The sequence below is a fragment of the Ammodytes marinus genome (genome assembly GCF_949987685.1).
Source record: "Ammodytes marinus genome assembly, chromosome: 19".
NCBI classification, from domain to species: Eukaryota; Metazoa; Chordata; class Actinopteri; order Uranoscopiformes; family Ammodytidae; genus Ammodytes; species Ammodytes marinus.
In genome coordinates, this window is record NC_137223.1 from 24,973,281 (window position 1) to 25,000,780 (window position 27,500).

The window sequence follows — 27,500 nt, forward strand, 5'->3', positions numbered from 1 at the left end:
TCTGTGTGTCTGTCTGTCCGTCTGTCCCTGTCAGTGTCTGTGCCTGGATGAGACTGAGAACAGGACTGACCTCCACCAGGTGAACTGACACAGACGCTCCAACCAGCACAGACTTTAACTGACTGAAAACCTGAAGAGAAAATACACACAATACAAGGCCATATTTAAAGAGGGGAAGAATCCCATCAAATCAGTTTTTAAAGATTATTTCAAAAAATAAAAATTATTTAAGTCTGTGACACCCTCTGCCCTTAGACCCTTAGCTCGGCTGAGTAAAAAACTCCCAGTAAAAACCCTTTATCAGGATTTAAAAAAATTAAGAAATCTCAGGGAGAGTTGACAGAGTAAGGGTAAAGATTCTTACTCTGAGTATGTCACTGGCCAGCGAGCCTTTCCCCGGGCCGAGCTCCACCAACTGAAGCTGTTTGGGTCGACCTGCTGCCATCCACTCACTGAGAACCCACACACCCAGCAGCTAACACAGGCAGACAGGCAGGCAGACAGACAGACAGACAGACAGACAGACAGACAGACAGACACGCACACGCACGCACGCACACACAGACAGACAGACAGACAGAGAGAGAGAGAGAGAGACAGACAGACAGACAGGCAGGCACGCACACGCACGAAAGCACGCATGCAGACAGGCAGGCAGGCACGCAAACACACACACACAGACACACACACAGACACGCACGCAGGCAGTCAGGCAGGCACACACATACACAGACAGACACACACACACACACACAAACACACACAGACACGTACACACACACACACACACAGATAGGTAAAAAACAAAACATGACATTTTACAATTTTTAATTTATTTATTTTTTGGGTGACTTTCAGGATAAAAATTTGTCAAAAAGAGTAAACCTCACCTCTCCGAATATCTGACTGATTTCTGGCGACGTGATGAAATCTCCGTCCGGTCCCAGCATGTTGTTCTTCACATAGTAACCCTGGAAGAGGAATATATATCAGTCTCTATAAAGTCTGTATATAACATAAGAATAAGTATTATTAAAACAATGTATATATATAATGTCCACCGAAAAAAAATTATAATAAAAAAAATGCCTTCAGATGTTGTGGAGGTTCACTTTTTCAGATGTGTGTTTGTCTTTTTGTAAAAATTAAAATATCCCGCCCCCCCAAAAAAAAAGAAAAAGATGTTGTGGAGAGAAAATAAAGAAGTCTTAAGGAAAGATGAATTCAATTAACTATTTCAGGTTTTAAAAGAATTCAAAATATTTTTTTTTTAAATATTATTTAAAAAACGGGGGCGCCTTTAGCTCAGTTGGTAGGGCGTCCCCCTCCCGGGCCGGGCCCAGCAGCAGACCCGGGTTCGATTCCCACCCGCGGTCGTTCTCTGCATGTCACTCCCCTCTCTGTCCCATTTCACCTCTGTCTCTCTGCACTATCAAATACAGCATAAAAAAAAATGCCCAAAAAATATCTTTAAAAAAATATATATATTTATTATTTAAAAAACAAACACACATAATCAACTCCTAAAAATGCCGTTAGATGTCGTATCAGCGATTGATTTTCCTCACTCACCGTGACCGGGTTGGTGAGCACCTCTCTCATGTATTCTGCCACCGGGATCGGGCCGGTGGATTTTATTTTGGAGGTCAGGTGACGCAGCATGGAGGGGCGGGGTTTATCCTCACCTGGCACAGAGCTGCTACAGAGGAGTCTGCTCTGAAAGGCTCGCCATCGCACTGTTAGAAACAAACAGTAAAATTATATTAAAAATAATTTTATAAGATATCAATGAATCATGTCTCCCTTGCCAACTGTAACCTGTTATGTTTATGACATTAACTTTTTCGTGAGCTTTCTAATTAAAAAATAAACAGAGAAGATAAATAAAATCAAGACGGGAATGGTAAATAGAAAATGTACAATGAAAAATTATTGGAATATGTATATATTGGAACGTTTTGAATAAATATTTAATATTCTAGAAAGAAAAGAAAATTTACAATAAATGATTGTATTTAGAAAATAATTAAAGTATAAAGAAATGTAGGAAATAGAATATTTAAAATATTTTTAAAGTATTAAAAAAACGATCTATCATTAAAAGCTCCTTATAGTGGATGAACAGATCAACAAATAGACAATATATCTAAATTTAAACATCAAATTGTGACAAAAACACATCAAAATCTAAATAATATCATATGATAGTTGGGTTTGCCAGGGATGTTACAGTACAGCTGTAATATTTTCATTTTGAATTATTTAGAAAAAACTGTTCACTCACTTGCAGGATGACTGAAGACTCCACTGATCAATATCTTCGATTTAAACGCAGCCATGTTCCTGCTCTAATATAATATTTGGTTTAATAGCGTTAATAATACTCATGAACATGTCAAACAAAAACCTAACCACACATGGAACATCTCTGACAGCACAGAGGCTAGGTGGTTAGCTTTAGCAACGTTAGCTACAATAACTGAAGTTTAACGGTCAAAAACAAAACAAACCCATAGTTTGAAATAACGTTTCAGCTCCGGGTACACATGATTGACATTTATTTGTGTTAATTAGTGTCTGTCGAGGTGTTTAAAGTAGAGAAAATGTGCAATGTCCTTGTGAAAGAAGAGCTACATGCTAACAGAGTGATGACCGTTAAGCGGGACGCCATGAGAAGTGCTACATCTGGTTAACCCTTCAAAGTAAAACGGGTTATGTCGGCCCCAGATTACAGCTAACCCTGCGTTCCAATCCCCCATACTTCCCTACTATTTAGTATGCCAGAAAAAGATTTAGGATGTCCCAATACATGCACGTCAATTGTAGCATGCTGAAAATACATAAATGCCCTACTAACTCCAATAGCATTTTGGAGTATTCGTCTTTATTCTTGACATTTCTCGACATAATAATGAAAAACAAATCTTCCTTATCTGATTTTTATTTCTCTCCTGTCTGTGGCCCTAAAATTCTTCTGTACTTTAAGTATGTAGTGTAGTAAAAAGAAAGAGTATGTGATTTGGAACACAGGCTAACACAGTGCAGTAGCATTTAGGATTTTACTTTGAAAGACATTATCCCTTCATGTCCTTTCTTATCAAGTTGAATAACGGTTAGCTTGACTCGTTGATCTCACGACAAACTATCTGATTGGACGAATGGTTGTTACGTAGGTGAAATAAACCATCGTGATTGGCTAAGTAAAACATAAACAGCGTCTATATAAACCCAAAAACTGAATTAAATTCTTGTTTAAAATCAATTTATCATTCATATTTTAATTTTATATTGAAAAAAAAGTCTACCCAAGCGGTTATTTTTTTAAATAATTTTCTTATTAACGGAAACGCCGTCATGACGTATCCCCCTTCCACTTCCGGGTCACGTTTTTCGTCCTCATGCTAGCAGTAGACAGAAAGCATGGCTCCGAAAAACAAGCACCGTAAAAAGCCCAGAGCGGGCACAAAAGTGGTTTTTCAAGCCGCAGACAAAGACATGGAACCGGGGGACAGTGACAGGGAGGAAGAGGAAGAAGAGGAGGATTCTGGAGCGGAAGATGATGGAGAGAATAATAAAGGAAAGAGAGAAAAAGGAGGAGAAGAAGGCGAAGAAGGAGAGTTGAAACTTGACGATGTTTTATTCCTGGGAGGAACTGAGGTGAGTACATGCAAAATACACATGTTAAAAATAGGCATTGTAACGTCTTAATATATAAGTAAGTAAGTAAGTTAGAAAGCTGTTAGAATACACTTTTTAAACATGTTATTCAAGACGTTATAATCCTGTTGATTGACACTTAATAAAGCTGTTAAATAAAACGTATATAATAAAGCCAATACACATGTTAATATACACTTAAAAATCCTTTAACTAAAGACGAAATACACCTGTCCATATACACTGAGTAAATCTTCTACTAAACATTTAATAAACCCTGTTATAAACCCTCTACAAACATGTCACAAAAGGTCTAAATAAATCTGTCACTTAATAAAACATGTTACTTGGTTCTTACGAGCATCAGCTGGCCTGGCCCAGGAATCTCATCATATTATTGACATGAGAATTACCTATTAAAACGTGTTGCAATTCCTTTTATTTTTATATTTTTATTTTGCCTATTGGAACAACTTTGTAGTTACACGTGACATGATCCACCTCCATGTGGCCAGTTAAAGGTGGAATCAGCAATTCTGGGGAACGCTTGTTGTCAAATTCAGTTTTTTGTCAATAAGTGAATATCTCCTTATGATACGCTACCTGTCTGTACCCTGTGTATCTGGTGTTAATACACACGGCCTAGGTTCTGTAAACTGCAATGTAAACAAAGGGGCCCAGCGTAGCTATCAACAGGCATGTTTACAGAGCCTAGGCTGTTTAAAGTTTAGTCCGTGTCATATTTTTCTTCTTTGTTTTGAGAGTTAAATTACATGTGTTTTTTTTATTACCACTCTAAAAAGTATTCAATTATTTTTTTAAAGTGTATTTTTCTTCTTCTCTTCTCCTATTAAAGGCGGACTTCAACCTGCTATCCGGCCTCGAAGACTCCAACGAGCTCGTGGACGGAGGAAAGAAAGGAGCGATAGACGATCTAGAGGAGGGGGAGCTGGAGAAGTTCATCACCAAACTCGGGATCAGGAAGTTTAAAGGAATACAGTCCATACCAGACGAGCCTGAACCTGAACCATCCAACACAGGTACTGTGTGTGTGTGTGTGTGTGTGTGTGTGTGTGTGTGTGTGTGTGTGTGTGTGTGTGTGTGTGTGTGTGTGTGTGTGTGTGTGTGTGTGTGTGTGTGTGTGTGTGTGTGTGTGTGTGTGTGTGTGTGTGTGTGTGTGTGTGTGTGTGTGTGTGTGTTGAAACAAAACCTCTTGCATGTTTGTATCAGAAGATATTTGGGATGTTTTTTTATGGACTAATTCTGTATTATGTTCATTCAGTTTTAACAGTTGTATGTATATGAATAGTTTTATAGTTTGTTTTAAGTTTTATGGTATTACTACTCAAAGAGAACTATGAAAATTTATTTTACTGGGGGGGAAAAAACACCTATCTTTTTACCTAATATGTCTGTGCTTGAATGGTATACATTGGCTACTTTTATTGTCTGTATTAATTGTATTTTTTGTTTCTGTTTGTATTGTTGGTATCGTACTGATGTCGTCTGCGATTCTGGAGAACGCTTGTTGTCAAAATCACTTCTTGTCAAAATCAGTGAATGTCTCCTCATGATCCGCTACCTGTCCGTACTTTGGACGCTGAAAGAAATCCAGGGTTAATACACAGCCTATAGACTCTGTAAACTGGTATGTAAACCAAGGGGCCCATTGGAGCTAGCAACAGGCCCATTTACAGAGCCTAAGCTGTGTATAAAATAAATGCCATATTTTTCTTCAGTGCACACACGGTATGCACGGGTAGCGGATCATTAGGAAATATTCACTCGACAAAGTTCGACAAAAAGTGATTTTGTTTTTGTTTTGATGTTTCAAGCGTACTCCAGAATCACTTTCTCCACCTTTAACCGCTTTTACTAGCTTTTTAACGCTGCTAATATATACAACTAAACTCCCTTACTTTTCTCCCTTACTTCCTTAAACACGGCAGACATTGAAGAAGAGAAAAATAAGAAAAATCAAAAGGCAACAACACCAACACCAACATCAGCTCCGGAGGACGATCAACAAGAGGCATCCAGCTCCCAGGCCGAACTGAACAAGCTGTGGGTCGAGGACAGGCAGAAAAAGAAAGATTCCGGTCGAAAAGCCAAACAAAACGCCAACGTATTTGAGTTCACGCAGCGGCCGATACTCCTCGTAAAGCCGGGGGGCAAATGGTTCGACCTGGAATACACGACCGAGGGCACAACGGACCCACAGGACGCGAGCTTAGTGAATCAGTACAAGGCTTTGGCACAGAGACTGTATGAGGCCGACGTACAGCTTTACAAGAGCAAGAAGAACCTGCAGAAAGGAGCCAACTCTAACTGGATGAAGACGGTGGTGTCGTCAGGTGTGCTGGCAGACAGGTAAATGGTGTTAAAGACCTACTTCACCGGTGGAAATATGAAGGTGTATTGAACCCTGAGATCCTGTGGAGTATGAATGTGCAAAAAGTTTAGAAATCGGTTCATCCTAGCCTGAGAAAAGGCAGAAAGAGTTGGTTTTATGGTCTCACTGTCTAACCCCTACATTTTCCCATGCGTGACATCACACATGGGTAAAATGTAGGGTTAGGATTAACAGGACCACTGGGCCAAGGGAAGACTGAGGGCAGAAAAACCTCATTCATTATATTATAATAGCGATTTTATAATGATAGAACGCCGGTTCCGTATGGGTGAAGTATTCCAGACAGGTAATATAGCTTAACAAAATAAAAGCATGTTGTTTGGATGGAAATAATGCATTTCTTTGTTTTTAAGTGTCTGCATAGGATACTGTCTTGTCTGTCTGTGTTGGTAGTTAACTCATAGCAGCAAGACATTAACACTATTGTTTATTTATTGCATGGTATATCTTTTGTCATATGGAACAATGTTATGGCAAATTGCTTGTTTTCTTGATATTGTGCAGCCCTTAACCACTTCCCCATATCCCTTACCTATCTGCCAGCACATACCTAAACCTTTTATTATTATTATGTAGTTATTGTAGGTTAGGGCAGACATTGGTATGTATGTGGAGGTGGAGATATGTTGTTTATCTAAAGTCATAAATACATTGTGCACACTGCTTGCGTGTGTGTGTCTGTTTGTGTGTTTTGGTGTGTGTGTGTCTGTGTGTGTGTGTGTGTGTGTGTGTGTGTGTGTGTGTGTGTGTGTGTGTGTGTGTGTGTGTGTGTGTGTGTGTGTGGGGGTGGGTGGGTGGGTGCCTGCGAGTGTGTGAGTTAAAGGTGGATTGGTTAAATAAAAAATATTAACAACCCACCCTCCCTACCTACAGAATGGCTGCCATGACGGTTCTCATCCAGGACGCTCCTGTTCACACCTTAGAACACGTGGAGAACCTTGTTGATTTAAAAAAAAAAAAAAAATCATTAAATATTAACAATCAAGAGACAAATAAAAAAATCAGTCCATCTTTATTTTTATAATTATTATGATGTAGTTATTGTAGGTTAGGGCAGACATTGATATGTATGTGGAGGTAATTATGTGCATATGTTGTATATCTAAAGTTATAAATAAATTGTACATGGGATTAAAAAACTAAGAAATATTGGTTAAATTAATAAAAAAAAGTTTGAGTGTGTCTGTGTGTGTGTGTGTGTGAGTTAAAGGTGGATTGGTTAAATAAAAAATTTAAAATATTAACAACCCCCCCACCCCCCTCCCTACCAACAGAATGGCTGCCATGACGGTTCTAATCCAGGACGCTCCGGTTCACACCTTAGAACACGTGGAGAACCTTGTCGCCATGATCAAGAAGAAAGGCAGCCGGCGAATGGGACTGATGGCCTTGGACACCCTACGAGAGCTCCTATTGGCCAATCTACTTCCTGACTCGAGGAAACTCCGCCCCTTTGCACACCACCCGTTCGATCAGCTGGAGGAGAAGGCCAGCGGTAACCGTGACGCCCGCGACAGGAGACTGGTGTTATGGTTCTACGAGCACCAACTGAAACATCAGGTCGCCGAGTTTGTCATCGCACTAGATTCGGTTAGTAGTGGTGGAAATTATTATTCTTTCAATTTCTTTTCTTATTGTTGCCAGGGTTCCCATGGTCATGGGTCAAATATGTATCTATTGTTGAATAGAAATTAACTAAAATGTAATGGAAAATGTATTTGGAGGGAGGGAGAGATGGATGGAGGGAGGGATGGATGGATGGATGGATGGAGAGAGAGAGAGGGGGAGAGATGGATGGAGGGAGGGAGAGAGGAGAGGGAGAGATGGATGGATGGAGAGAGGAGAGGGAGAGATGGATGGATGGATGGAGAGAGAGAGAGAGGGAGGGAGATTGGTAAAAAAAAATGTGTGGGAACCTTTTAATACTAACTATCCTGAAATCCCTAATCTTCCCTAACAGTAAATTATAGTTTTTATTTATTCGATTTAAAGGTGCACTATGTAACTTTGGGTGTGTCAGAGAAGTGAAAAATGTTTCTAGGTGAATAAGTTCTTTTTTTGTAATTATTTTTTTTTTTGGGGAGGGAGGGAGGGAGGGAGATTGGTATAAAAATAATGTCTGGGAACCATTCAATACTAACATTGATCCATATGATTGTTAAACGCCATGTGATGTGCTTTTTTTTTTTTTTTTTTTTTCAATTATTCCTTTGAAAAGTTTTGAAAATATATTGTTTAAAAGTTCTGGAAACCTTTTTGATATCCTTAAATCTTCCCTCTTCCAGGTGGCTCATGACACAGTAGCAGCCACCAAAGCCAAAGCCTTGACCACGGCTCACGAGCTGCTGTGTAGTCGACCGGAGCAGGAGAGGGCTCTTCTCATACAGGTGGGTTGAATTTATTATATTTTTATTTTTTTCTATTTTATTTTATTAAATTTTTTTTCTATATTTTTTATTGGTTTTTAATTTTTTTCTATTTTATTTTATTTTATTGCATTTTTTTTCTATATTTTTTTTATTTGTTTTAAATTTTTTTCCTATTTTATTTTATTGCATTTTCTTTTTATTTTAAACAGTAGTACAGTCACGATAACATTTCACTGCACATCCTGTATGAGTATGTGACGACAAATAAAACCTTCTTGAATCTCGCACATCTCAATTTATTTACTTTATATATATATACCGTTTTGTTTTGCCTTACCTTTGTATTTATTGTTAATATTACTTATCTTAATTTACCAAATTTTATCCCTTTGTTATTATTGCACTGTGGGTAGGTCGGAGATAAACGATATTTCGATTCCTCTGTGTGTGTGTGTGTCTGTCTGTGTCTGTTTCTTTATGTGTGTGTGTGTCTGTCTGTCTATCTGTCTCTCTATCTATCTCTCTCTCTCTGTCTCTGTCTCTCTCTCTCCTCTCTCTCTGTCTCTGTCTCTCCTCTCTCTCTCTCTCTCTCTCTATATATATATATCTCTCTCTATCTCCTTCTCCCTCTCTCTGTCTCTGTCTCTGTCTCTATCTCTCTGTCTCTCTATCTCTCTCTCTCTCTATCTCCCTCCCTCCCTCTCCTCTCTCTCTCTCTCTAGAAATTGACAAATAAATCTGACTTTAACTTTGACTTTGATTTTGATCTTGATAAAGGTGGTGAATAAACTGGGAGACCCGGAGTATAAGACGGCAGCCAAAGCCTCGTACCTGCTGGAGACTCTGATCCACAAACACCCCAACATGAAGGCTGTGGTCTGCTGTGAGGTCGAGAGGCTCATGTTCAGGCCCAATATCAGCCCCAAGGCACAGTACTACGCTGTCTGCTTCCTCAGTCAGGTAAGGATTGTTTTTTTATTATTTAAACCTGCAGTGTGTAGAATTGTGGGTTTTATTTCCTAGCAGATTTTGTAGAAAGTAATTATAATATCCATAAGTACATTTAATTTAGTGCATAATGGCTGAATTTTTATTTTTTTTATTATAATAATTTTTTCCCTTAGAAAGGATCTCATATATGTCCATATTTCTGCATATTTTGGACCAAGGCCTAGTTCCGCCATCTTGAAAGTGTCATAGTTGGAATGTCATCAGGTGCATTGTTTAAAATTTAGAATTGTTCTTGTCCTTGAAGGCCACTGTAGCTTCTGTTATTATTCTAAAGGGGTGGGGTTACCCAGGGAGCGTTGCATTCTAGAACTTTGTAGAACTTTCTTGATGATGTCATATTACACACTGCACCTTTAAAAAATAAAATAATATATATAATATTTTTGTATTTTTTACTTTTATTATTTATGTTAAATTATTAAATCTTTAAAAAAAAATATTACTTCATCTTTTTTTAACAATTTACATTTAAAAAAAACAGGTGGGTTTATTTATTAATTTTAACTTTTTTATTTATTTTTTATTTCATTTTTTAATTACTTATATAATAATGTTATTGTTAACTTTTATTATTTATATTGTTATATAATTATTGTTTTAATTGTGTTTTTACCTTGTTTTATGCTTCTTAGGCGACCTTGAGTGCCCTGAAAGGCGCCATATAAAATAAATGCATTATTATTATTATTATTATTATTATTGTTATTATTATTATTGTTATTATTATTATTATTATTATTATTATTATTATTATTATTATTATTATTATATTGAATTATTAAATCTTAATTTCTTTTAAATGTTTTACTTTTTCTAAAAAAAAAATTTTTTCAAAAACAAAAAAAATATACTAAACATGTTTTGTCAACAAGCGTTCTCCAGAATCACTGACTACACCTTTAAAATGATTAAATTAAAATTTTTCCTCCTTTTTAAAAAAACCCACAATAACTAAAAAAAATATTAAATGTTTCTTCCCAGGTGATGCTGAGCCATGAAGAGAGTGACCTCGCCGCTAAGCTGATCACAATCTACTTTTCCTTCTTCCGCGCGTGTGTGAAGAAGAAAGACATCGAGTCCAAGATGCTTAGCGCGCTGCTGTCGGGCGTAAACCGAGCGTATCCCTACGCCGGCACCGGGGACGAGAAGGTGTGTTGATTTGATTCAATTTATTTTTTAGACATATCAAAAAAAATACATAACAAAATGAAAAGCATGAAAATACTATAAATTAAAATGACGTTTAAATTATTTTACAAAAAAGAAAGAAAGAAAAAAGAAAACATATAACATATAACATACATTTTATCCTGATAAAGGGTTTTTTACTGGGAGTTTTTTCTCAGCCGCGCTAAGGGTGTAGGGGCAGGGTGTCATAGATAGATGGATAGATAGATAGATGGATGGATGGATAGATAGATAGATAGATAGATAGATAGATAGATAGATAGATAGATAGATAGATAGATAGACAGACAGACAGACAGACAGACAGACAGACAGACAGACAGACAGACAGACAGACAGACAGACAGACAGACAGACAGACAGACAGACAGACAGACAGACAGATAGATAGATAGATAGACATACAGATGGATAGATAGATAGACAGACAGACAGACAGACAGACAGACAGACAGACAGATAGATAGATAGATAGATAGATAGATAGATAGATAGATAGATAGATAGATAGATAGATAGATAGACAGACAGACAGACAGACAGACAGACAGACAGCTAGACAGACAGCTAGACAGACAGCTAGATAGAGTAGGAAGAAGTATGAAGTTATCTAATCCCTCCCTCTTCTCCACTCAGGTTAAAGAGCAGCTGGACACTCTGTTTAAAGTGGTCCACCTGGTGAAGTTTAACACCGCCGTCCAGGCCTTAATGCTGCTGTTCCAGGTCATGGACTCACAACAGAGCATTTCAGACAGATACTACGTCGCTCTATACAGGTACAACGTTTTTTTTTTTTTTTTTTTTTTAAGATTATTTTTTGGAATTTTTATGCTTTATTGATAGTGTAGAGACAGAGTGAAATGGGGCAGAGAGGGGAGTGACATGCAGAGAACGACCACGGGCTGGAATCGAACCCGGGTCCGCTGCTGGCCGAGGCCCATGGGGGGGGGGGACGCCCTACCAACTGAGCTAAGGGCACCCCATAACAACGGGTTTTAATATACATTTTAAATTCATTCTTAGTTACTTTTGTAATTTTTAAAAATCTTTTACACTTTTTCTGGTCAAGAAATCATAATTTTAGGGTTTGTCCGAGTAATTTAAATATGCTTCAAGTTCAATACTTTTTTTTTTTATATAAGATATTTTTTGGGGCATTTTCAAGCTTTATTAGATAGTACCGAGTTGAAATGGGGAAACGGAGAGAGAGAGAGGGAGAGGGGGGATGACCTGCAGTAAAGGTCCACGGGTCGGATTTGAACCCGCGACCACTGCAACGAAGGCCGGAGCCAATATGGTACACACTCTATCCACTACACCACCGGAGCGCCCCCACATGCAGTGTGTTTTCGGGACCATGGGAGCAGGGCTAAATCATAGATCCAAATCAATTTCTGACTTATAATTCAGATTGTGACACCGCTAGTTAATATATATGTAAAACCAGGATGTTTATATAAAGTTATTTCTTCTTCTCTGCCTGAATAGAAAGCTGCTGGACCCGGGCCTGTCGTCCTCCAGCAGACAGAGTATGTTCCTCAACCTGCTCTACAAGTCTCTGAAGGCAGACATCGTGCCCAGGAGGGTCAAGGCCTTCGTCAAGAGGCTGCTACAGGTCAATACACACACACGCACACACGCACACACACACACACACACACACACACACACACACACACAGATCAGGAGGCAATAGTGTGAATTCATATTTTACTTAAAAAGGAATACTTCACCCATACAGAACCGGTGTTCTATCATTATAAAATCACTATTGTGATATATTGAATTAGGTTTTTCTTCCCTCAGTCTTCTCTCAGTCTTCCCTTGGCCCAGCTGTCCTGTTAATCCTGACCCTACATTTTACCATGTGTGATGTCAGACATGGGAAAATGTAGGGTTAGACAGTGAGACCATAAAACACTCTTTCTGCCTTTTCTCAGGCTAGGATGAACCGATTTCTAAAAATGTTTGCACATTTATACTACATAGGATCTCAGAGTTCAATACACCTTCATATTTCCACCAGTGAAGTAAGTCTTTAAGCGTTATTCGTACAATTTCTGATGTTATATATAAATAAAACTGATTTGATTTGATGTTTTGCAGGTGAGCGCTGAGCAGAACGCGAGCTTCGCCTGTGGAGCGTTGTTCCTGGTGTCTGAAGTCCTGAAGGCCAAACCCAGCCTGAAGACACTGCTGCAGTCAGAGGGGGTGAGACAGAGCACGCACTGGAATATACAATAGCTATTAACTATGTTTACTAGAGACAGTAGTGACCATATATAGAGATATTTATTACATCACAACATTAATCTAGTTTAATCTGAAGACACTGCTGCAGTCAGAGGGGGTGAGACATTTTTTTTTAAATTTTCATTTAAAACAAAAACAATACATACACAATATAAAATGCAAATACATCAAATTCACAACAAGCTGATAAAGAAAAAAACATTTAGACAGTGATTGATTGATTGATTGATTGATTGATTGATTGATTGATTGATTGATTCAATTTTATTTCAGACATATCGAAAAAAAAGAAAAATTAAAAGCATGAAAATACAATAAAAAAATATGTTCAAATGATTTCACAAATAAAAATAAACAAAAAATAAACAAATAACATATTGAATTGATATGCCTGAAAAGGAGTAGGAAGAAGTATAAACTTATTTGATCCTACCCCTTTTCCACAGCTCAATAACTATATAATAATTTTTTTTTTTTTTTTTTTTTTTTTTTATATTTATACAATCCATATATCCATATATACTCGACACCATTGCAAATGAGGGCCACCCCTCAATTGGTCTCCCGAGGATAAACAAAAATCAAACGAAAAATGAAAGTGATGTAGAATGGCTTTAATTAAAATGAAATGGGGACATGAGCGGCAGAGAGAGAGGGTTATTGAAGACACTGCTGATGGTAAATATAGAAAATCTACAGTCTAAAGATTGATTGTTTTTGTGTTGTGTCAGGACGGGGAGGAGGAGCTTCATTATTATTTTATTTGATTAATTCAATTATATTTTTTATTTACTATGATCTGTTTTTTTTTTAAGTTTTAAGTTTTGGGATGCCATTACCAATCATCCCTGTTAATTTTTTTTAAATATATAAAAAGTTGCAGTTTAAACGTTAGAGCGCGTACCATATCGGCTCTGGCCTTCATTGCAGTAAAAATAAGAACAGTCAGACAAAGCATATGTACACACAGTCTCATAACTCCGGTGGCGTAGTGGATAGAGGGCGTACCATATTGGCTCCGGCCTTCGTTGCAGTGGTCGCGGCTTCAAATCCGACCTGTGGACCTTTACTGCAGGTCATCCCCCCTCTCTCTCTCTCTCTCTCTCTCTCTCTCTCTGTCTCCCCATTTTAACTCTGTACTGTCTAATAAAGCTTGAAAAGAACAAAAAAATATCTTAAAAAAATATATAGATACAGTTTAAACATTCAATATTTTGTGTGTTCTCGTTTATATAGAAAATCTACGATCTAATTATTAAATGTCTTGTGTTCTGTCAGGACGGGGAGGAGGAGGAGTTTAAAGACCAGGCAGAGGATGAAGATGATGATGAAGAGGAGCGGTTTGTAGACGTTAAACTGGAGGAAGCAGAGGAAGCAGAAGGAGAGAGAGAGGGAAAGGGAGAGGGAGAGGGAAAGGGAGAAGGAGAAGGAGACAGTGTCAGTGTCTCTGTCAGTGCTGAGAACCAGACTGAGATAGAACCAAAGACTGAACCACAGACAGAACCACAGACACAGACTGAGACAAAGCCCGCTGCATCATGGGTACATCACCAGAATTTAGAAGGTCAGTGAAAAACCCTGAGGTTTATTCATGATCTATAAATATATATTATTCTATTTAAACAAAATGTAATCTCTGTTTTTATTGTATGCTTTTGCTTATTTTGAAAACATGAAGAAAAACATCATGTTTTTTCAACAAACCTTTAGAAAAAATGGAGATTTTATAAATTATACGTCACACCAGCATTGCACTTTTTATGTTGGGCTGTCAACCGATAATTTTTTATTATTTTTTTATTGCGATAAATCTTATTTTTATAATTTTTTTATGTGTTCTAGTTTTTTTTCTTGAATATTGATTGTTGTTTATGTGTTGTTGTTTCCTCCAGGAGGGAAGATTCTCCAGAGCTACGACCTGCTGCACAGAAATCCTCTGTTCTGTGGAGCCGACCACACCACACTGTGGGAGCTACAGAGGGTGAGGGGATACTAGACAACATTTCTGTTATTAAAGGCGCTCCGAGGAACTTTCAGTTTGTGATCATTCTAGTGCCGCCTTTGGACTAAAAGCGGTAGTGTTTTTACTATGCCAGCTGTTGTTCCTGGGTGAGCGTATATATCCATGACAAAGGCATTAAAAAAAACTGTATAAAAATAGCATTATTTGCACTGATGGTCTCGTTTGCTGTTACATGTAATTTATGATCATCAGAGGAAAAATTAGACTGTTTCAGAAATATTTCAAAGTTCCTCGTAGCTACTTTAAAATATATTTGTTTGAGGGGGTGCCCTTAGCTCAGTTGGTAGGGCGTCCCCCCCCCCCATGGGCCTCGGCCAGCAGCGGACCCGGGTTTGATTCCAGCCCGTGGTCGTTCTCTGCATGTCACTCCCCTCTCTGCCCCATTTCACCTCTGTCTCTCTGCACTATCAATAAAGCATAAAAATGCCCAAAAAATATCTTTAATAAAAAAAAGAAAGGTGGAGTCTCATGTGTTTTTCTCTGTGAATGTGTGTTTGTGTGTCTACAGCTCTCCGTGCACTTCCATCCGTCTGTGTCACTGTTCGCCAAGACCATCCTGCAGGTAAAACTACAACTCTTTAACACTTTCAGCCTTTTTGTCTTGTGACGTAAACATGGAAGCCAGTGTAAATAAGAATATGTATCAAGTGCATACATTTTTATTTATTTATTTTTTTTTAGTCTTTTTTTTTTTTATCTTGTTTAATCTTGCACAAAGAAATAAAACAAACAAAAAAATATAACTTTATTGTTATTGTCTCCCTGCAGGGCGACTCCATCCAGTACTCTGGAGACCCTCTGCAGGACTTCACTCTCATCCGGTTCCTCGATCGATTCGTCTTCAGGAACCCGAAGCAGATGAAGGGAAAACGTAAGAAATATGAGCTTTATTCATAATTCTTTTTTATGCCATTTACACACATGCAAGGATATCGAAAAATAAATTATTAATTAAATTCCCACACACACAACCGGGTTTTACAATATCTCTCCATAGACAAGACAATGCAACAAAATTTTTTTAAAACACTGACATATTCAAACAGATAAAGGAAAAAAAGTAAGAAATAAAAGCTTTACTTTTTAGATTTAGTAGTTTATATTCTGTTTATGGTTAAACTGATTAAATACAAGCTTTAGAGTTTGGTTTTGTTAATTTTTATTTAGGGATGTGAATATCAATGCACTGGACTGACACAACTGATAATAAGCATAATATAAAGTCTTTAATGTCTGTATTTTAATTTTAATTTTTTATTTCTTCAGAACACACAGATGCTGCAGCGTTGACGCCCAAAAACAGGTTACCACTCCACTCTCTACCAGGTCAGTTCATACTCATAATCCAGGTTTTTAACTCATTATTTGTGGATTTTTGTTAAAGATTATTGAGTTTTTAAACGTTGAAGATATATTATTATTAGAGGTGGGCATAGATTAATTTTTTTAATCTAGATTAATCTAGATTAATTTTGGAATTAATCTAGATTAATCTAGATTAAAATGTCTCATTTGAATTCATTCATAATATGTGTGTGCTCCTAAATAATGACTCAAAGTAAGTCTTTGTGCTCCTAAATAATGACTCAAAGTAAGTCTTTGTGCTCCTAAATAATGACTCAAAGTAAGTCTTTGAGAACGTGTTTCTCAAGCCAGGTGGCGCATCAGACCAGGGGCTCATCTGCTTGAGGAAGCTGTTCTACTATGATAATTGGTGATGAAAATAAATAATGTTCAACAAGATGTTACTTAGTAACGCGTTACCGGCATCGGACCTCTTTTTTCAGTAACAAGTAATCTAACGCGTTACTATCTCCAAACCAGTAATCAGATTAAAATTACTCATCAAAGTCACTGTGCGTTACTTTTTCTGTAATTTTCCTTAGTGAAACATTTTACATAACTGCACAAATGACTGCGATTGCGATTTTATGTAAATAAATGTGCACGCATGTGTCTCTAAACGCTCCAACTGCTCCAACCGCTCCTCTCGTCTTTTTGGTAGCGCCCCTCTCTGACATGCAGCGTGTGTGTGTGCGCCTGTGTCTGTGTGTGTGTGTGTGTGTGTGTGCAGCAGCATTACGGCCGAACTGTGGCGCAAAACAAAGTTTTCCCCCCGATGAAATATAGCGTCTGCTAAGGGGATATTTAGGATTCGGGTACGGTGACGTTGAAGAGATAGAAGTGTTTAAAACTGGGAAACTTATAGTCACGTGGCGACCGGTGGCCACACACACCCACCCTGCGTTCCAATACCCGATTGTGTCGTGGGCAAGTGATGGAGAGAGAGAGCGGCGGGTGTGTGAGAGAATAAAGGCTCCTCAAGTGTCAACAACGGCCCCCGGCTATTATTATCTCCCCTGAGCCGAACAGGAGGTGGAATAAGAGATTAACGGCGATATTTTTTTCATCGCCGATAAGAGTCTGGCGTTAACGCAGCACGTTAACGCCGATAACGGCCCACCACTAATTATTATATTATATAATAAATGTATTTATTTTTTCTGTCTGTCCCATTTGTCTGTGTGTGTGTCTGTCTGTCCCTTCTGTCTTTCTCTTTGTCTGTCTCTCTCTCTCTCTCTCTGTCTGTCTCTCTGTCTGTCTGTCAGTGAACTGTGAGGAGTTTCTGTCTAAGGACGAGAGTCAGATTCCAGTGGATGAAATATTTTTCCATCGGTGAGTTTAGATTTTATTTTTTTTAAGATATTTTTTGGCATTTTTCATGCTTTATTGACAGTGTGTAGAGACAGAGATGAAATGGGTCAGAGAGGGGAATGGCATGCAGAGAACGACCCGGGCTGGATTCCCACTTTGCCACGGGCACCCCCAGTTATTTCCACACATTAACAAAAGTGCTTCTTGCATTTTTAAGACCTGTACATATAGTATTTTTTTTCTTTAGATTTAATTTTGGAAACTAATATGTTGTAAGAAAATAAAAGTATTGTTAAACAAAACACAAAATAATGAATAAAAAATGTATTTTAAAAACTTTTACCTTTGAGTAAACATATTGATTCATTATTTGATAGGTTTTATTTTATTCTCCTTCTCTCTCAGCTACTTCAATAAATACAAAATGTGTCTCTTTAGTGAACAAATTCATTCAGTATTTGATGTATTTTATGTTATATTTCTCTCTCAGTTACTATAAGAAGTCACATCACAGCATTTCTTCTGTATTTTAATTTAAAAGCTTTACTCTTAACTCTTTAATTGAGACAAAATAAGTCTGAGTTAACAGATTGATGTATATTTTATTCTATTTGTCTTTAATAAATGCAAAATGTGTCTCTTTAGTGAACAAATTGATGCAGTATTTGATGTATTTTATGTTATATTTCTCACATCTTGGGTCTCTTTAGTGAACAGATAGATGTAGTATTTGATGTATTTTATTCTCCTTCTCTCTCAGCTACTTTAAGAAATGCAAAATGTGTCTCTTTGAGTGAACAGATAGATGCATATTTGATGTATTTTATGTATTTTATTCTCCTTCTCTCTCAGCTACTTTAATAAATGCAAAATGTGTCTCTTTTAGTGAACAGATAGATGTAGTATTTGATGTATTTTATGTTATATTTCTCTCAGTTACTTTAAGAAGCGCGCGGCAGAGAAAGCTTCACGACGACCGAGAGACGACGGAGACAGAGAGAGTCTGGAGGACGTCGACGATGACGAGTTTGAAAAAATACTCGGTGAGAATCAGAATATCATAATCTGAAATACTTTATTTATCCATTATTATTATTTATTTATTTATTTTATTATTATGTGTATTTATTAAAAAAAAAAAAAATCTTTTTCTTGTTGTGCTTTGTTGAAAATAATTGAATTGAAAATTACAAAGTACTCTAAATAATTGAATTGTTACAAATATATAAAACCTTGCTTTATTGATTAATAGCCTGTAACCAAATCATTTTTGAAAAATGTCTCTGAGCAAGACACTGAACTCCAAATTGCTCCCGATGGTTAGCCTGCTATTGTGTGAATGGAAATGTGGGAATGGGAACAGGTCTCCCTTGAAAAAGAGTCTCCGGTCTCAATGGGATTTACCTGTAGAAATAAAGGTTAAAAATAAAAAGTGTTCTTTAATTTAAATTAAAAACAGATTATACTATTTTTCTTGTCAATCATTTATTCCATTTTAACTAATTTTAAATATGATTGTTGGTGATAACGTGTGACTTTCTCTTCCCTCAGATTCTGTTGAGGGAGATTCTTACTTTGCTGATATGGCTAAGGAGGAACTAGACTTTGCCGGGTGAGAAAAACTAATGTGTTGATCACAAAACAAGATATTTAATGAATTTATGGAATATTTAATGAAAAAATAAATGTATTTCAAAGATAGAATTGTGCATTAGAGGCTATTTGTATTGCTTGTGTATAAATGCAATGCAAACAGCTGATCAAGATATTTAAATAATTTATGAAATATTAAATGTATCACTTGTGCATCAAAGAGCTCAGTAGATAACATGTAGTTTTTAATCCAACCTGCTCAATGTTTTCTTAAGTCTAGTTTAATGTGTAAACTTTTTTTTTAATTATTATTATTATTATTTCATGCAAGAGTTAGGGACTGTGTCCACCGAATGCGCTTTTTTGCGCTGCCAGTGCCAGTCTGCAATGCATTCTCTATGGTAGAACTTACTACTAAAATAAACTACCTATTAAAACTGCAGACACTGGCGTTTAAACACTCCCTGTGCCTCACGTTTTTAGACGCAGCTTTCCGAAAACTTTAAGTTACGAACAGTTTAACTTTTGAAGAAAAGCGCTGCTTATCAATGTCTTTTGATGACGAGACCAAAAACTATGTGAAAAAATAAATAAAGTTAGTAGGAATTAATTAAAAAATACATACAACAAAAAAATCCCTTGAGTAATGTAATTAAACATTTTCTAGAGTAAATATATTTATTTTTTCCTATTTCCTCAGTAACGTTAGTAAGTTTTCTTGATAAATAACCCTCTTGACTAGATATTTCCCTTGTTATCTCCTCAGTAACGTGAAGCCTAAAGCAGCAAAGAAAGGCAAACATTATGGAAACCACAAAAAAATATATATATACTTAAATTATAGTAATAGAAATAAAATAAAGTTAGTACGATCCCTTGAGTGATGTGTAAACTTTTAACATTTTTCTAGACTCAATATTTTCTTGTTATTTCCTCAGTAACGTGAAGGCCAAAGCCACAAAGAAAGGCATTATGGAAACCACCATAAACAAAAAAAAATAGAAAGGACATTTTTGCTGTTTTAAATACTTTTAAATGTTTAAACTTTAATTTTTATGTGTGAAAGAAAAGTGAAAAAAAAACACATTAATTATGGAATAATGAAAATCTGTTTTTCTTGAGTTAACATTTTTGTGATCCATTTCCCTTGTTGTTTTCCTCAGTAACGTGAAGCCTAAACCCACAAAGAAACGCGCTGCTTAACATTATAGAAACCACCATAAACCAAAAAAAAATATTGAATATCGAAATAAAATAAAATAAAATACATAGACTATTGTTATATAAATAAAATAAAGTAAGTAGGATCCCATATGTAAACTTTTAAATAATTGTGACTGATTTCCCTTGTTGTCTTCCTCAGTAACGTGAAGCCTAAAGCAGCAAAGAAAGGCGGAGCTGCAGACTCAGATTCAGACCTGGATGACTCAGAGCTGGATGATCTAGATGATGAGGAGGTTTCTCTGGGTTCTATGGACGAGGAAGAGTTTGGAGACGAGCTGGAGGAAGAGGGGGGGACCTTCATGGACATGGGAGGAGAGGAGGATGATGATGATGGTAAATATAACATGGCAGACAGGCAGGCAGACAGGCAGGCAGACAGACAGACAGACACACACACACCACGAGAAGAGGTGGGTTATAGACAGACAGACAGACTGACAGATAGGAAGAGTTTAGAGATGAGCTGGAGGAAGAGGGGGGGACATTCATGGACATGGGAGGAGGGGAGGATGATGATGATGATGATGATGGTAAATAATATTTTATTTATTTATTTATTTTTATCAACACAACACTTTTTTTTTATTTTATTTTTTTTATTTTTTGTAAATTTTTTTATTTTATTTTTTAAATTTCTAACTTTATTTACAATAAATATAACATAACACACATATATAGACAGACAGATAGACAGACAGACAGACAGACAAACATAGATGGGACAGACAGATAGGCAGACAGACAGACAGACAGGCAGACAGATAGGAAGAGTTTGGAGATGAGCTGGAGGAGGAGGGGGGGACATTCATGGACATGGGAGGGGACGAAGATGATGATGATGATGATGATGGTAAATAATAACCTTTAAAACATTTTTATTTGATTTAAAAATGTTTATATATTTTCTTTTTGTTTTACATTTTTTTATTTTATTTTATTTATTTCCCATAACACACCAACCTTATTTTTTAAATGTTTTTTTTTTTTTTTTTTTACTTTATTTACAATAAATATACCAACACAGATATACAAAGACAACTTTTTAAATGCTTTTATTTAAAAAATATATATTTCCTTTTTTTATAGATATATATATTTTTAATTATTATAGTTTTTTTTTATTATTATTATTATTAGTTTTTTTTTCCACAACACACCAACCTTATTTTTTTCTCTCAGTTCCAGAGCTGGATGGCGATGACATCGCTGGATTCGATGGTGAGAACAAGTCTTCACACATTTCAGTTACAATACACAATACAGTTTCATCTTGTTGCTCAGAATATGTTAGAAAATATCTAGGCATAAATGATTGAATATTGTCACAGACAGAGTGGGCCTTTTGAAAAACAACATCCAGTTTTGTTTGCACACACAAGAAACAATGCAACCAGTGAGAAATCATAGAATTTAAGCTACATTCCCATATCAACATTATAATACTGTTCATATATGGGGTGACTGGCTCAGGTGGTAGAGCGGGTCGGCCAATGATCAAAGGGTTGGCGGTTCGATTCCCGCCCTGCCACTTGTCTCATCGTTGTTGTGTCCTTGGGCAAGACACTTCACCCACCTTGCCTCGTGTGAATGTCGATAGTTAGCCTGCTGCTATCCGTGTATGAATGTGTGTGTGAATGGTAACGTGGGAATGGGAACAGGTCTCCATTGAAAAAGAGTCTCCGGTCTCAATGGGATTTAACTGTAGAAATAAAGGTTGAAAAATACTTATATAAAAATATTAAACATTGTGTTAAATCACATTTTCCTGTTTTGAAATAAAGAAGATTCAGACGATGAGACGGAGGCTCCAGACATCGCTCCGCGCTCCAAGAAAGGGAAACGGAAATCTACAGAGGAGCTCGACTTCTCTCCGTCTTTAGGTTCGTTTGACTTTCTCTGATTCAATTCACACCTCGTGCTTTTACTGTGGTTTATAAGATGTCCTTGGGTTGTCTGAGAAAGTTGCTGAAAAATTAAATGTATTATTATTATTTATATGCATTTCCCACAAATTTTTGTTGTCATAGACATTTTTAACTTTCGATTTTAGTTTTGTGTTACTTCTCTTGTTTTTGATGTTAAAGGCCTACTTCACCGGTTTGAATATGAAGGTGTATTGAATTCTGAGATCCTATGTAGTATAAATGTGCGAAAAAAATTGAAATCTGTTACTTACTTTGTAAATATTACTGTGATGTCTTTTACTGTGACATCACAGTAATATTACAAAGTACGTTTTTTTTTAACCCTATATTTCTCTTTCTGTGATGTCACGAGAAAGAGAAATATAGGGTTAAAAAAAACACTCTTTCTGCCTTTTCTCAGGCTAGGATGAACCGATTTCTTTTTTGTTTGCACATTTATACTACATAGGATCTCAGAATTCAATACACCTTCATATTCAAACCGGTGAAGTAGGCCTTTAAGTGTTTTACAAACTGGCTGCATTATTGATTGAGTTTTTTTATGGGGCCAAAAAAAATCTTTAATTTGTTTTTGTAGTATTTATTTCTACTTTTAGATATATATATACAGTATATATTTTGAATTTTGATAGAATATAATTTTTTCTGATATTTACCCTCATTAGAAATGACTTGGTCATAGAAACTTTTTTTTTTACTATATATGTTAGTTTGGGTATTCATTTATTGATCTGTTTTTGATGGTAAAGAGTTGCGAATTAAGCTTACCCTGATGTTTATTGACTTGTTTTTATTTTATATTATTATCGATGTCTCTGGTTCTCCAGGCTCCAAAGGGGGGAAGAAGAAGAAAAAAGGAAAGAAAGATACCGCCATGTTTGCTTCTGCTGAAGAGGTGAGATTATTATTATTATTATTATTATTATTATTATTTCTTTATTATAGAAATGATTTACCGGTTAAAAATCCAAGTTTCAAGTCTGAATTAAGCTTTGATTGAAACTGATTAAAATGTGGAACAAAAGCACAGCAGATTCATATCTTCTACCTTTAATACCTACCTATTAAAAAATGTATTATTGATCACTTATCAAAATAATTTGGATTAATAAAAAAAATTCTGCTCTACATTAATCGACTCCTAAAACCCTCCATCTTCTTCTAGAAAAGTTGTTTTATCAACAGGAAACGAGTACAAGATTAAACTTGGTTGTTTTGTTAAGTGATATTTTCTGTTAAATATATTATTTTAATACCGGTATGTTTTTGTTCCAGTTTGGTTCCATGTTGGATGAGAACGCCGGCTCTAAGTTTGACAACATCGGTCTGAATGCCATGGCCAACAAGGACAAAGCAGGTAAGACACTCAGGAGGAAATATTATGGCTGTGTTCTAAAAGCCCTGCTAACGTCCTCCCTCCTACACACTCAACATGTATATACTACATACTAAAAGCCCTACTAACGTCCTCCCTCCTACATACTCAACATGTATATACTACATACTAAAAGCCCTACTAACGTCCTCCCTCCTACATACTAAAAGCCCTACTAACGTCCTCCCTTCTACATACTAAAAGCCCTACTAACGTCCTCCCTCCTACATACTCAACATGTATATACTACATACTGTCTACTTAACCATCCATTGTGTATGCGAGGTTCATCGGACCGTTTACACTGAAGTATACAGAAGCAATAAAGAATTTAAAAAAAAAACAAGATGAGAAAAGTCATGCATCATTATATTAGGTATTTTATTATAATAGGTATTTTATTATTCAGTCAGTGTGTTGCTGGATACCAGCCGGTTTAATAACTTCCCAGACAGAGAAAACAGTTTGACAGTCATTTATACTAAACCAGATAACTCTAAAACATGAGTTCCATAAAAGCAGATCAGGCAGTGAGTGTCTAGACGTCCTTTCCTTGTGTTCTTGTGCAGACAGTATGTACCAGAGATGTCATGAATAAATAGTCGATTCCACCTAAATAAAAATGTTTAAGGTAGATATTTTTCAACCTAAAATTGAGATGGTGACACCCCAAATATTCCCTATCTTTATTAACCTCTGTGTGTGTATATTCTATATTGCTATCCGTCTCCTCAGGACACACACACACTCACTCACTCACCCTACACCTTCTGTAATTGTTACTGTGCATTATGACCAAATAAACCCTCTCCCATCTTGAATCTCAGGCCTGAAGCAGTTGAAGTGGGAGAGTAACCGTGACGATTGGATCCATGGCCGCGACGCTCAAACGCTGAGGAAGAAGAAGACGGCTTTCAACAAGAAGAAGAAATCGTCCTCCATGTTCGGAGCAGCTAAGGCCGGCAGCCGCAGGTTTGCCACCAGCAAGAGGAAGGGCAAGAAGTAGAGGCGCCATGTTGGTTTTGGATGGTTGGTTGGTTGGTTGACGTTTTTGTGGATTTTTTATATATATATATATATATATATAATTTTTTTTTCTTAATTTTTTTTTTTAATATTTTTTTTTAAATATTTTTTTCTTTTTCTTTGTATTGATTTTTTTTTGTTATATAAATAATTATTTTTATTTTATTTAATTTTTTTTATTCATTCTTGTTTGGACGCCCAGTCAACGTGGTCTCTCTCTCGGATGCCGTAGACGCCGGCCCACTCGTTGGACTTGTAGTAAACTGGAAAGGAAGACAGAAAAACAGTTTGAGTTTTTATCTCATTAAAATGTCAAAATCAGTGAATATCTCCTCCTGATCCGCTACCAGTCCATGCTGTGTGTGAACTGAAAGAGAAATTTGGTATTAATACACAGTCCAAGCTCTCTAAACTGGTATGTAATTTAAACTAAGGTGGCCCACTGTACCAAGCAACATGCCAGTTTACAGAGCCATGGCTGTGTATTAACACTGGATTTTTTTCCAGTGTATACAGTATGGACAGGTAGGCAAGGCAAGGCAAGGCAATTTTATTTATAGAGCACATTTCAGGCACAGAGCCACTCAAGGTGCTTCACAGGGTTAAAATCAAATAAAGAATACAAATACAAAAAAGGAACAGATTTAAAACATGGATAAAAAATACAACATTTAAATAAAAGAATTAAAACATTTTACCAAAAAAAAAAAAAAGGTAGCGGATCGTGAGGAGATATTCACTGATTTTCACAAAAAATTATTTTGCCAACAAGCGTTCTCCAGAATCACTGACTCTACCTTTAAGATCATGACATTTTGACCTGAAGAGAAGCCGCATTTAATTTTTTTTTTATTTTATTATTTTGTAAAATTAAAGACTGTAAACGTGACGTCAGTTCGCTTATAATCACGTTTTACATTCACCGATTTATTACAAAAGAGTTTTTTCCTGTTTCTATGTTTCACTGTACAGAGTTCATTTATCAAATTAAAGATATTAATGTTTTCTGATGCAAAGCTTGGATTCTTTACACATTTTTTAAAATTTTTATTTCATTTTATCGATAATTATTTTGCTATGTGAATATTTATATATGTACAGACAAGCACGGCAAGTTGTGCTATAGTGGTGAGATTGTAGATGTCAACGCTCCCTTGCTAATAACCCTGATCCCTTTGAGAGAATTTACAGAAGCTACGGTGGCCTTCAAGGACAAGAAGCTATAGTTACTAAAGATGGCATCATCCACCACTGCCTCAAGTCTTTCCACAATATCAAGTGATGAGGTGAAGATGTATTTAGTTATTTATTCTATAGTACTTCTTCTTCTTGGTCTTCCAACAGGTGCATTTCCCCAGGACGCCCACTATATATTAAAAACGTGTAAAGGCCGTTAAGTTTGTCCTTTCTGAGCTACTGTAGAAACATGGCGGTGCAACATTCTCACCTTCCAGCACTGACGGTAGTCTCTTGTTCATTGTGCTTCGGAAATCTACAGATTGGGAATACAGAAAAGGGATTTTTTTGTTGTTGTCAGTAAGTCACTTTATTTGTCAATTGAAACACACACACGCACGCACGAACACACACACACACACACACAAATAAATAGATAAATGTACAAAAGCACTGATTAGTTTACGCACCTTGGCTGTTGTTCATGTATTGGAACAACCCGTACGCTCCGAAGATGCCCACCAGCTCGAGAACGATCACGCCCTTCATCAGCTTCTTTGCCAACGGCTCCAGAGTTTTAGGAGACATCTGAGGACAATAACCAATCAATCAATCAATCAATTACATTTATTTTCACTCTAAAGACACTGGAGGGGCGACTGTGGCTCAGGTGGTAGAGAGGGTTGGCCGATGATCAAAGGGTTGGAGGTTCGATCCCCGCCCTGCCACCTTTGTCATAGTTGTTGTGTCCTTGGGCAAGACACTTCACCCACCTTGCCTCGTGTGAATGTCAATAGTCAGCCTGCTATCGGTGTATGAATGCTGGGAACGTATAAATGGGAACAGGTCTCCCTTGCAAAAGAGTCTCCGGTCTCAATGGGATTTACCTGTAGAAATAAAGGTTAAAAAAAAGAAAAAGAGTTTCCCTCATTTACAGTGACGAGGAGCATACACAATAAACACAATCACAAGGATAACATGTAATAAACAAATAAAATTGGATAAAAATTTAAATATATTAATTAAAATAAAATAAACTATAAAAAAAAATAATATAAAATAAAAAGACAACCGTTCATTCATTCATTAATTTTCAGCACATAAAAGCAGGTTTAAAAAAATTACCATATTATTTTATGGCTAATAAAAGATTACGTAGGCTATCTCTGCATAACACTTGTAAATCAATTCGCAGCTTTATTTTGAAAAGTCATTTACTACATTATAATCATCATTTTAAGGTGCTACGAGGAACTTTTAAATATTTCTGAAACAGTCTAATATTTCCTCTGATGATCATAAAATGACATGTAACAGCAAATGAGACCATCAGTGCAAAGAATGCTATTTTTTTATATTGTTTTTCTTAATGCCTTTGTCATGGGTATACGCTCACCCAGGAACAACAGCTGGCGTGGTCCAAACTTAAGGGGGCGCAGTAATTAACACAAACTGAAAGTTCCTCGGAGCACCTTTAAAGACAGGTGTTGTTATATCACCTTAAAATGTGTGTTAGAGCTGCATTATTTAAAACCCCATTAACATTAACAGCGAGATCAGACACTTACCTTTAGACTCGGTGAAGAATTACTTTTAAAATAATTACTTTAGG

The 27,500-nt window shown here is 36.5% G+C and overlaps 3 protein-coding genes across 6 annotated transcripts in view; 1 reads left to right on the forward strand and 2 right to left on the reverse strand.

The window, feature by feature from the left end:
* The window catches only part of ndufaf7 (NADH:ubiquinone oxidoreductase complex assembly factor 7), a 10,929-nt gene extending 8,363 nt beyond the window's left edge, over positions 1-2,566 (reverse strand). The window contains exons 1-6 of the mRNA XM_080048047.1: positions 2,511-2,566; positions 2,285-2,348; positions 1,573-1,736; positions 891-971; positions 365-475; positions 1-130 (exon numbers count right to left, since the gene is read on the reverse strand). The exon at positions 1-130 is cut by the window's left edge and continues 177 nt beyond it. Coding sequence (XP_079904173.1) covers positions 1-130; positions 365-475; positions 891-971; positions 1,573-1,736; positions 2,285-2,339 — 541 coding nt within the window. The 5' untranslated portion in view covers positions 2,340-2,348; positions 2,511-2,566. The remainder of the gene's footprint in view (positions 131-364; positions 476-890; positions 972-1,572; positions 1,737-2,284; positions 2,349-2,510) is intronic.
* Positions 2,567-3,414: 848 nt separating this feature from the next.
* On the forward strand, positions 3,415-25,722 carry cebpz (CCAAT enhancer binding protein zeta). Of its 3 annotated transcripts, XM_080048043.1 has the most exons (25): positions 3,415-3,657; positions 4,514-4,697; positions 5,607-6,027; positions 7,345-7,660; positions 8,356-8,457; positions 9,217-9,399; positions 10,432-10,599; positions 11,275-11,414; positions 12,127-12,253; positions 12,745-12,849; positions 14,170-14,455; positions 14,784-14,872; positions 15,423-15,476; positions 15,683-15,785; positions 16,181-16,240; positions 17,524-17,590; positions 18,506-18,612; positions 19,121-19,181; positions 20,526-20,719; positions 21,566-21,604; positions 22,168-22,266; positions 23,139-23,206; positions 23,587-23,668; positions 24,514-24,715; positions 24,915-25,722. In XM_080048043.1, exons 1-24 carry the CDS (start codon positions 3,421-3,423, stop codon positions 24,690-24,692), a joined length of 3,471 nt encoding a protein of 1,156 aa, XP_079904169.1. In that variant the 5' UTR covers positions 3,415-3,420; the 3' UTR covers positions 24,693-24,715; positions 24,915-25,722. The 3 variants fall into 3 exon arrangements, with proteins under 3 accessions (XP_079904169.1, XP_079904168.1, XP_079904170.1); XM_080048042.1 differs by having other exon boundaries at positions 24,514-25,722; XM_080048044.1 differs by having other exon boundaries at positions 22,171-22,266; positions 24,514-25,722.
* Positions 24,872-27,500, reverse strand: part of LOC307266127 (protein CEBPZOS-like) — a 2,702-nt gene continuing 73 nt past the window's right edge. The window contains exons 1-5 of one of the 2 annotated variants that reach the window (XM_080048050.1): positions 27,457-27,500; positions 26,662-26,775; positions 26,359-26,476; positions 26,160-26,204; positions 24,872-24,975 (exon numbers count right to left, since the gene is read on the reverse strand). The exon at positions 27,457-27,500 is cut by the window's right edge and continues 73 nt beyond it. In XM_080048050.1, the coding sequence (XP_079904176.1) occupies positions 24,893-24,975; positions 26,160-26,204; positions 26,359-26,476 (246 nt within the window). In that variant the 5' untranslated portion in view covers positions 26,662-26,775; positions 27,457-27,500 and the 3' untranslated portion in view covers positions 24,872-24,892. The remainder of the gene's footprint in view (positions 24,976-26,159; positions 26,205-26,358; positions 26,477-26,661; positions 26,776-27,456) is intronic. The other variant, XM_080048051.1, reaches the window with a different exon arrangement.

Coding starts and splice junctions, on each gene's coding strand:
- cebpz (XM_080048042.1), top strand. CDS start 3,421: ATGGCTCCGAAAAACAAGCACCGTAAAAAGCCCAGAGCGGGCACAAAA. Junction 12,254..12,744: donor TCGTCAAGAGGCTGCTACAG/GTCAATACACAC, acceptor GATGTTTTGCAG/GTGAGCGCTGAGCAGAACGC. Junction 20,720..21,565: donor AGAGGAGGATGATGATGATG/GTAAATATAACA, acceptor TTTTTCTCTCAG/TTCCAGAGCTGGATGGCGAT.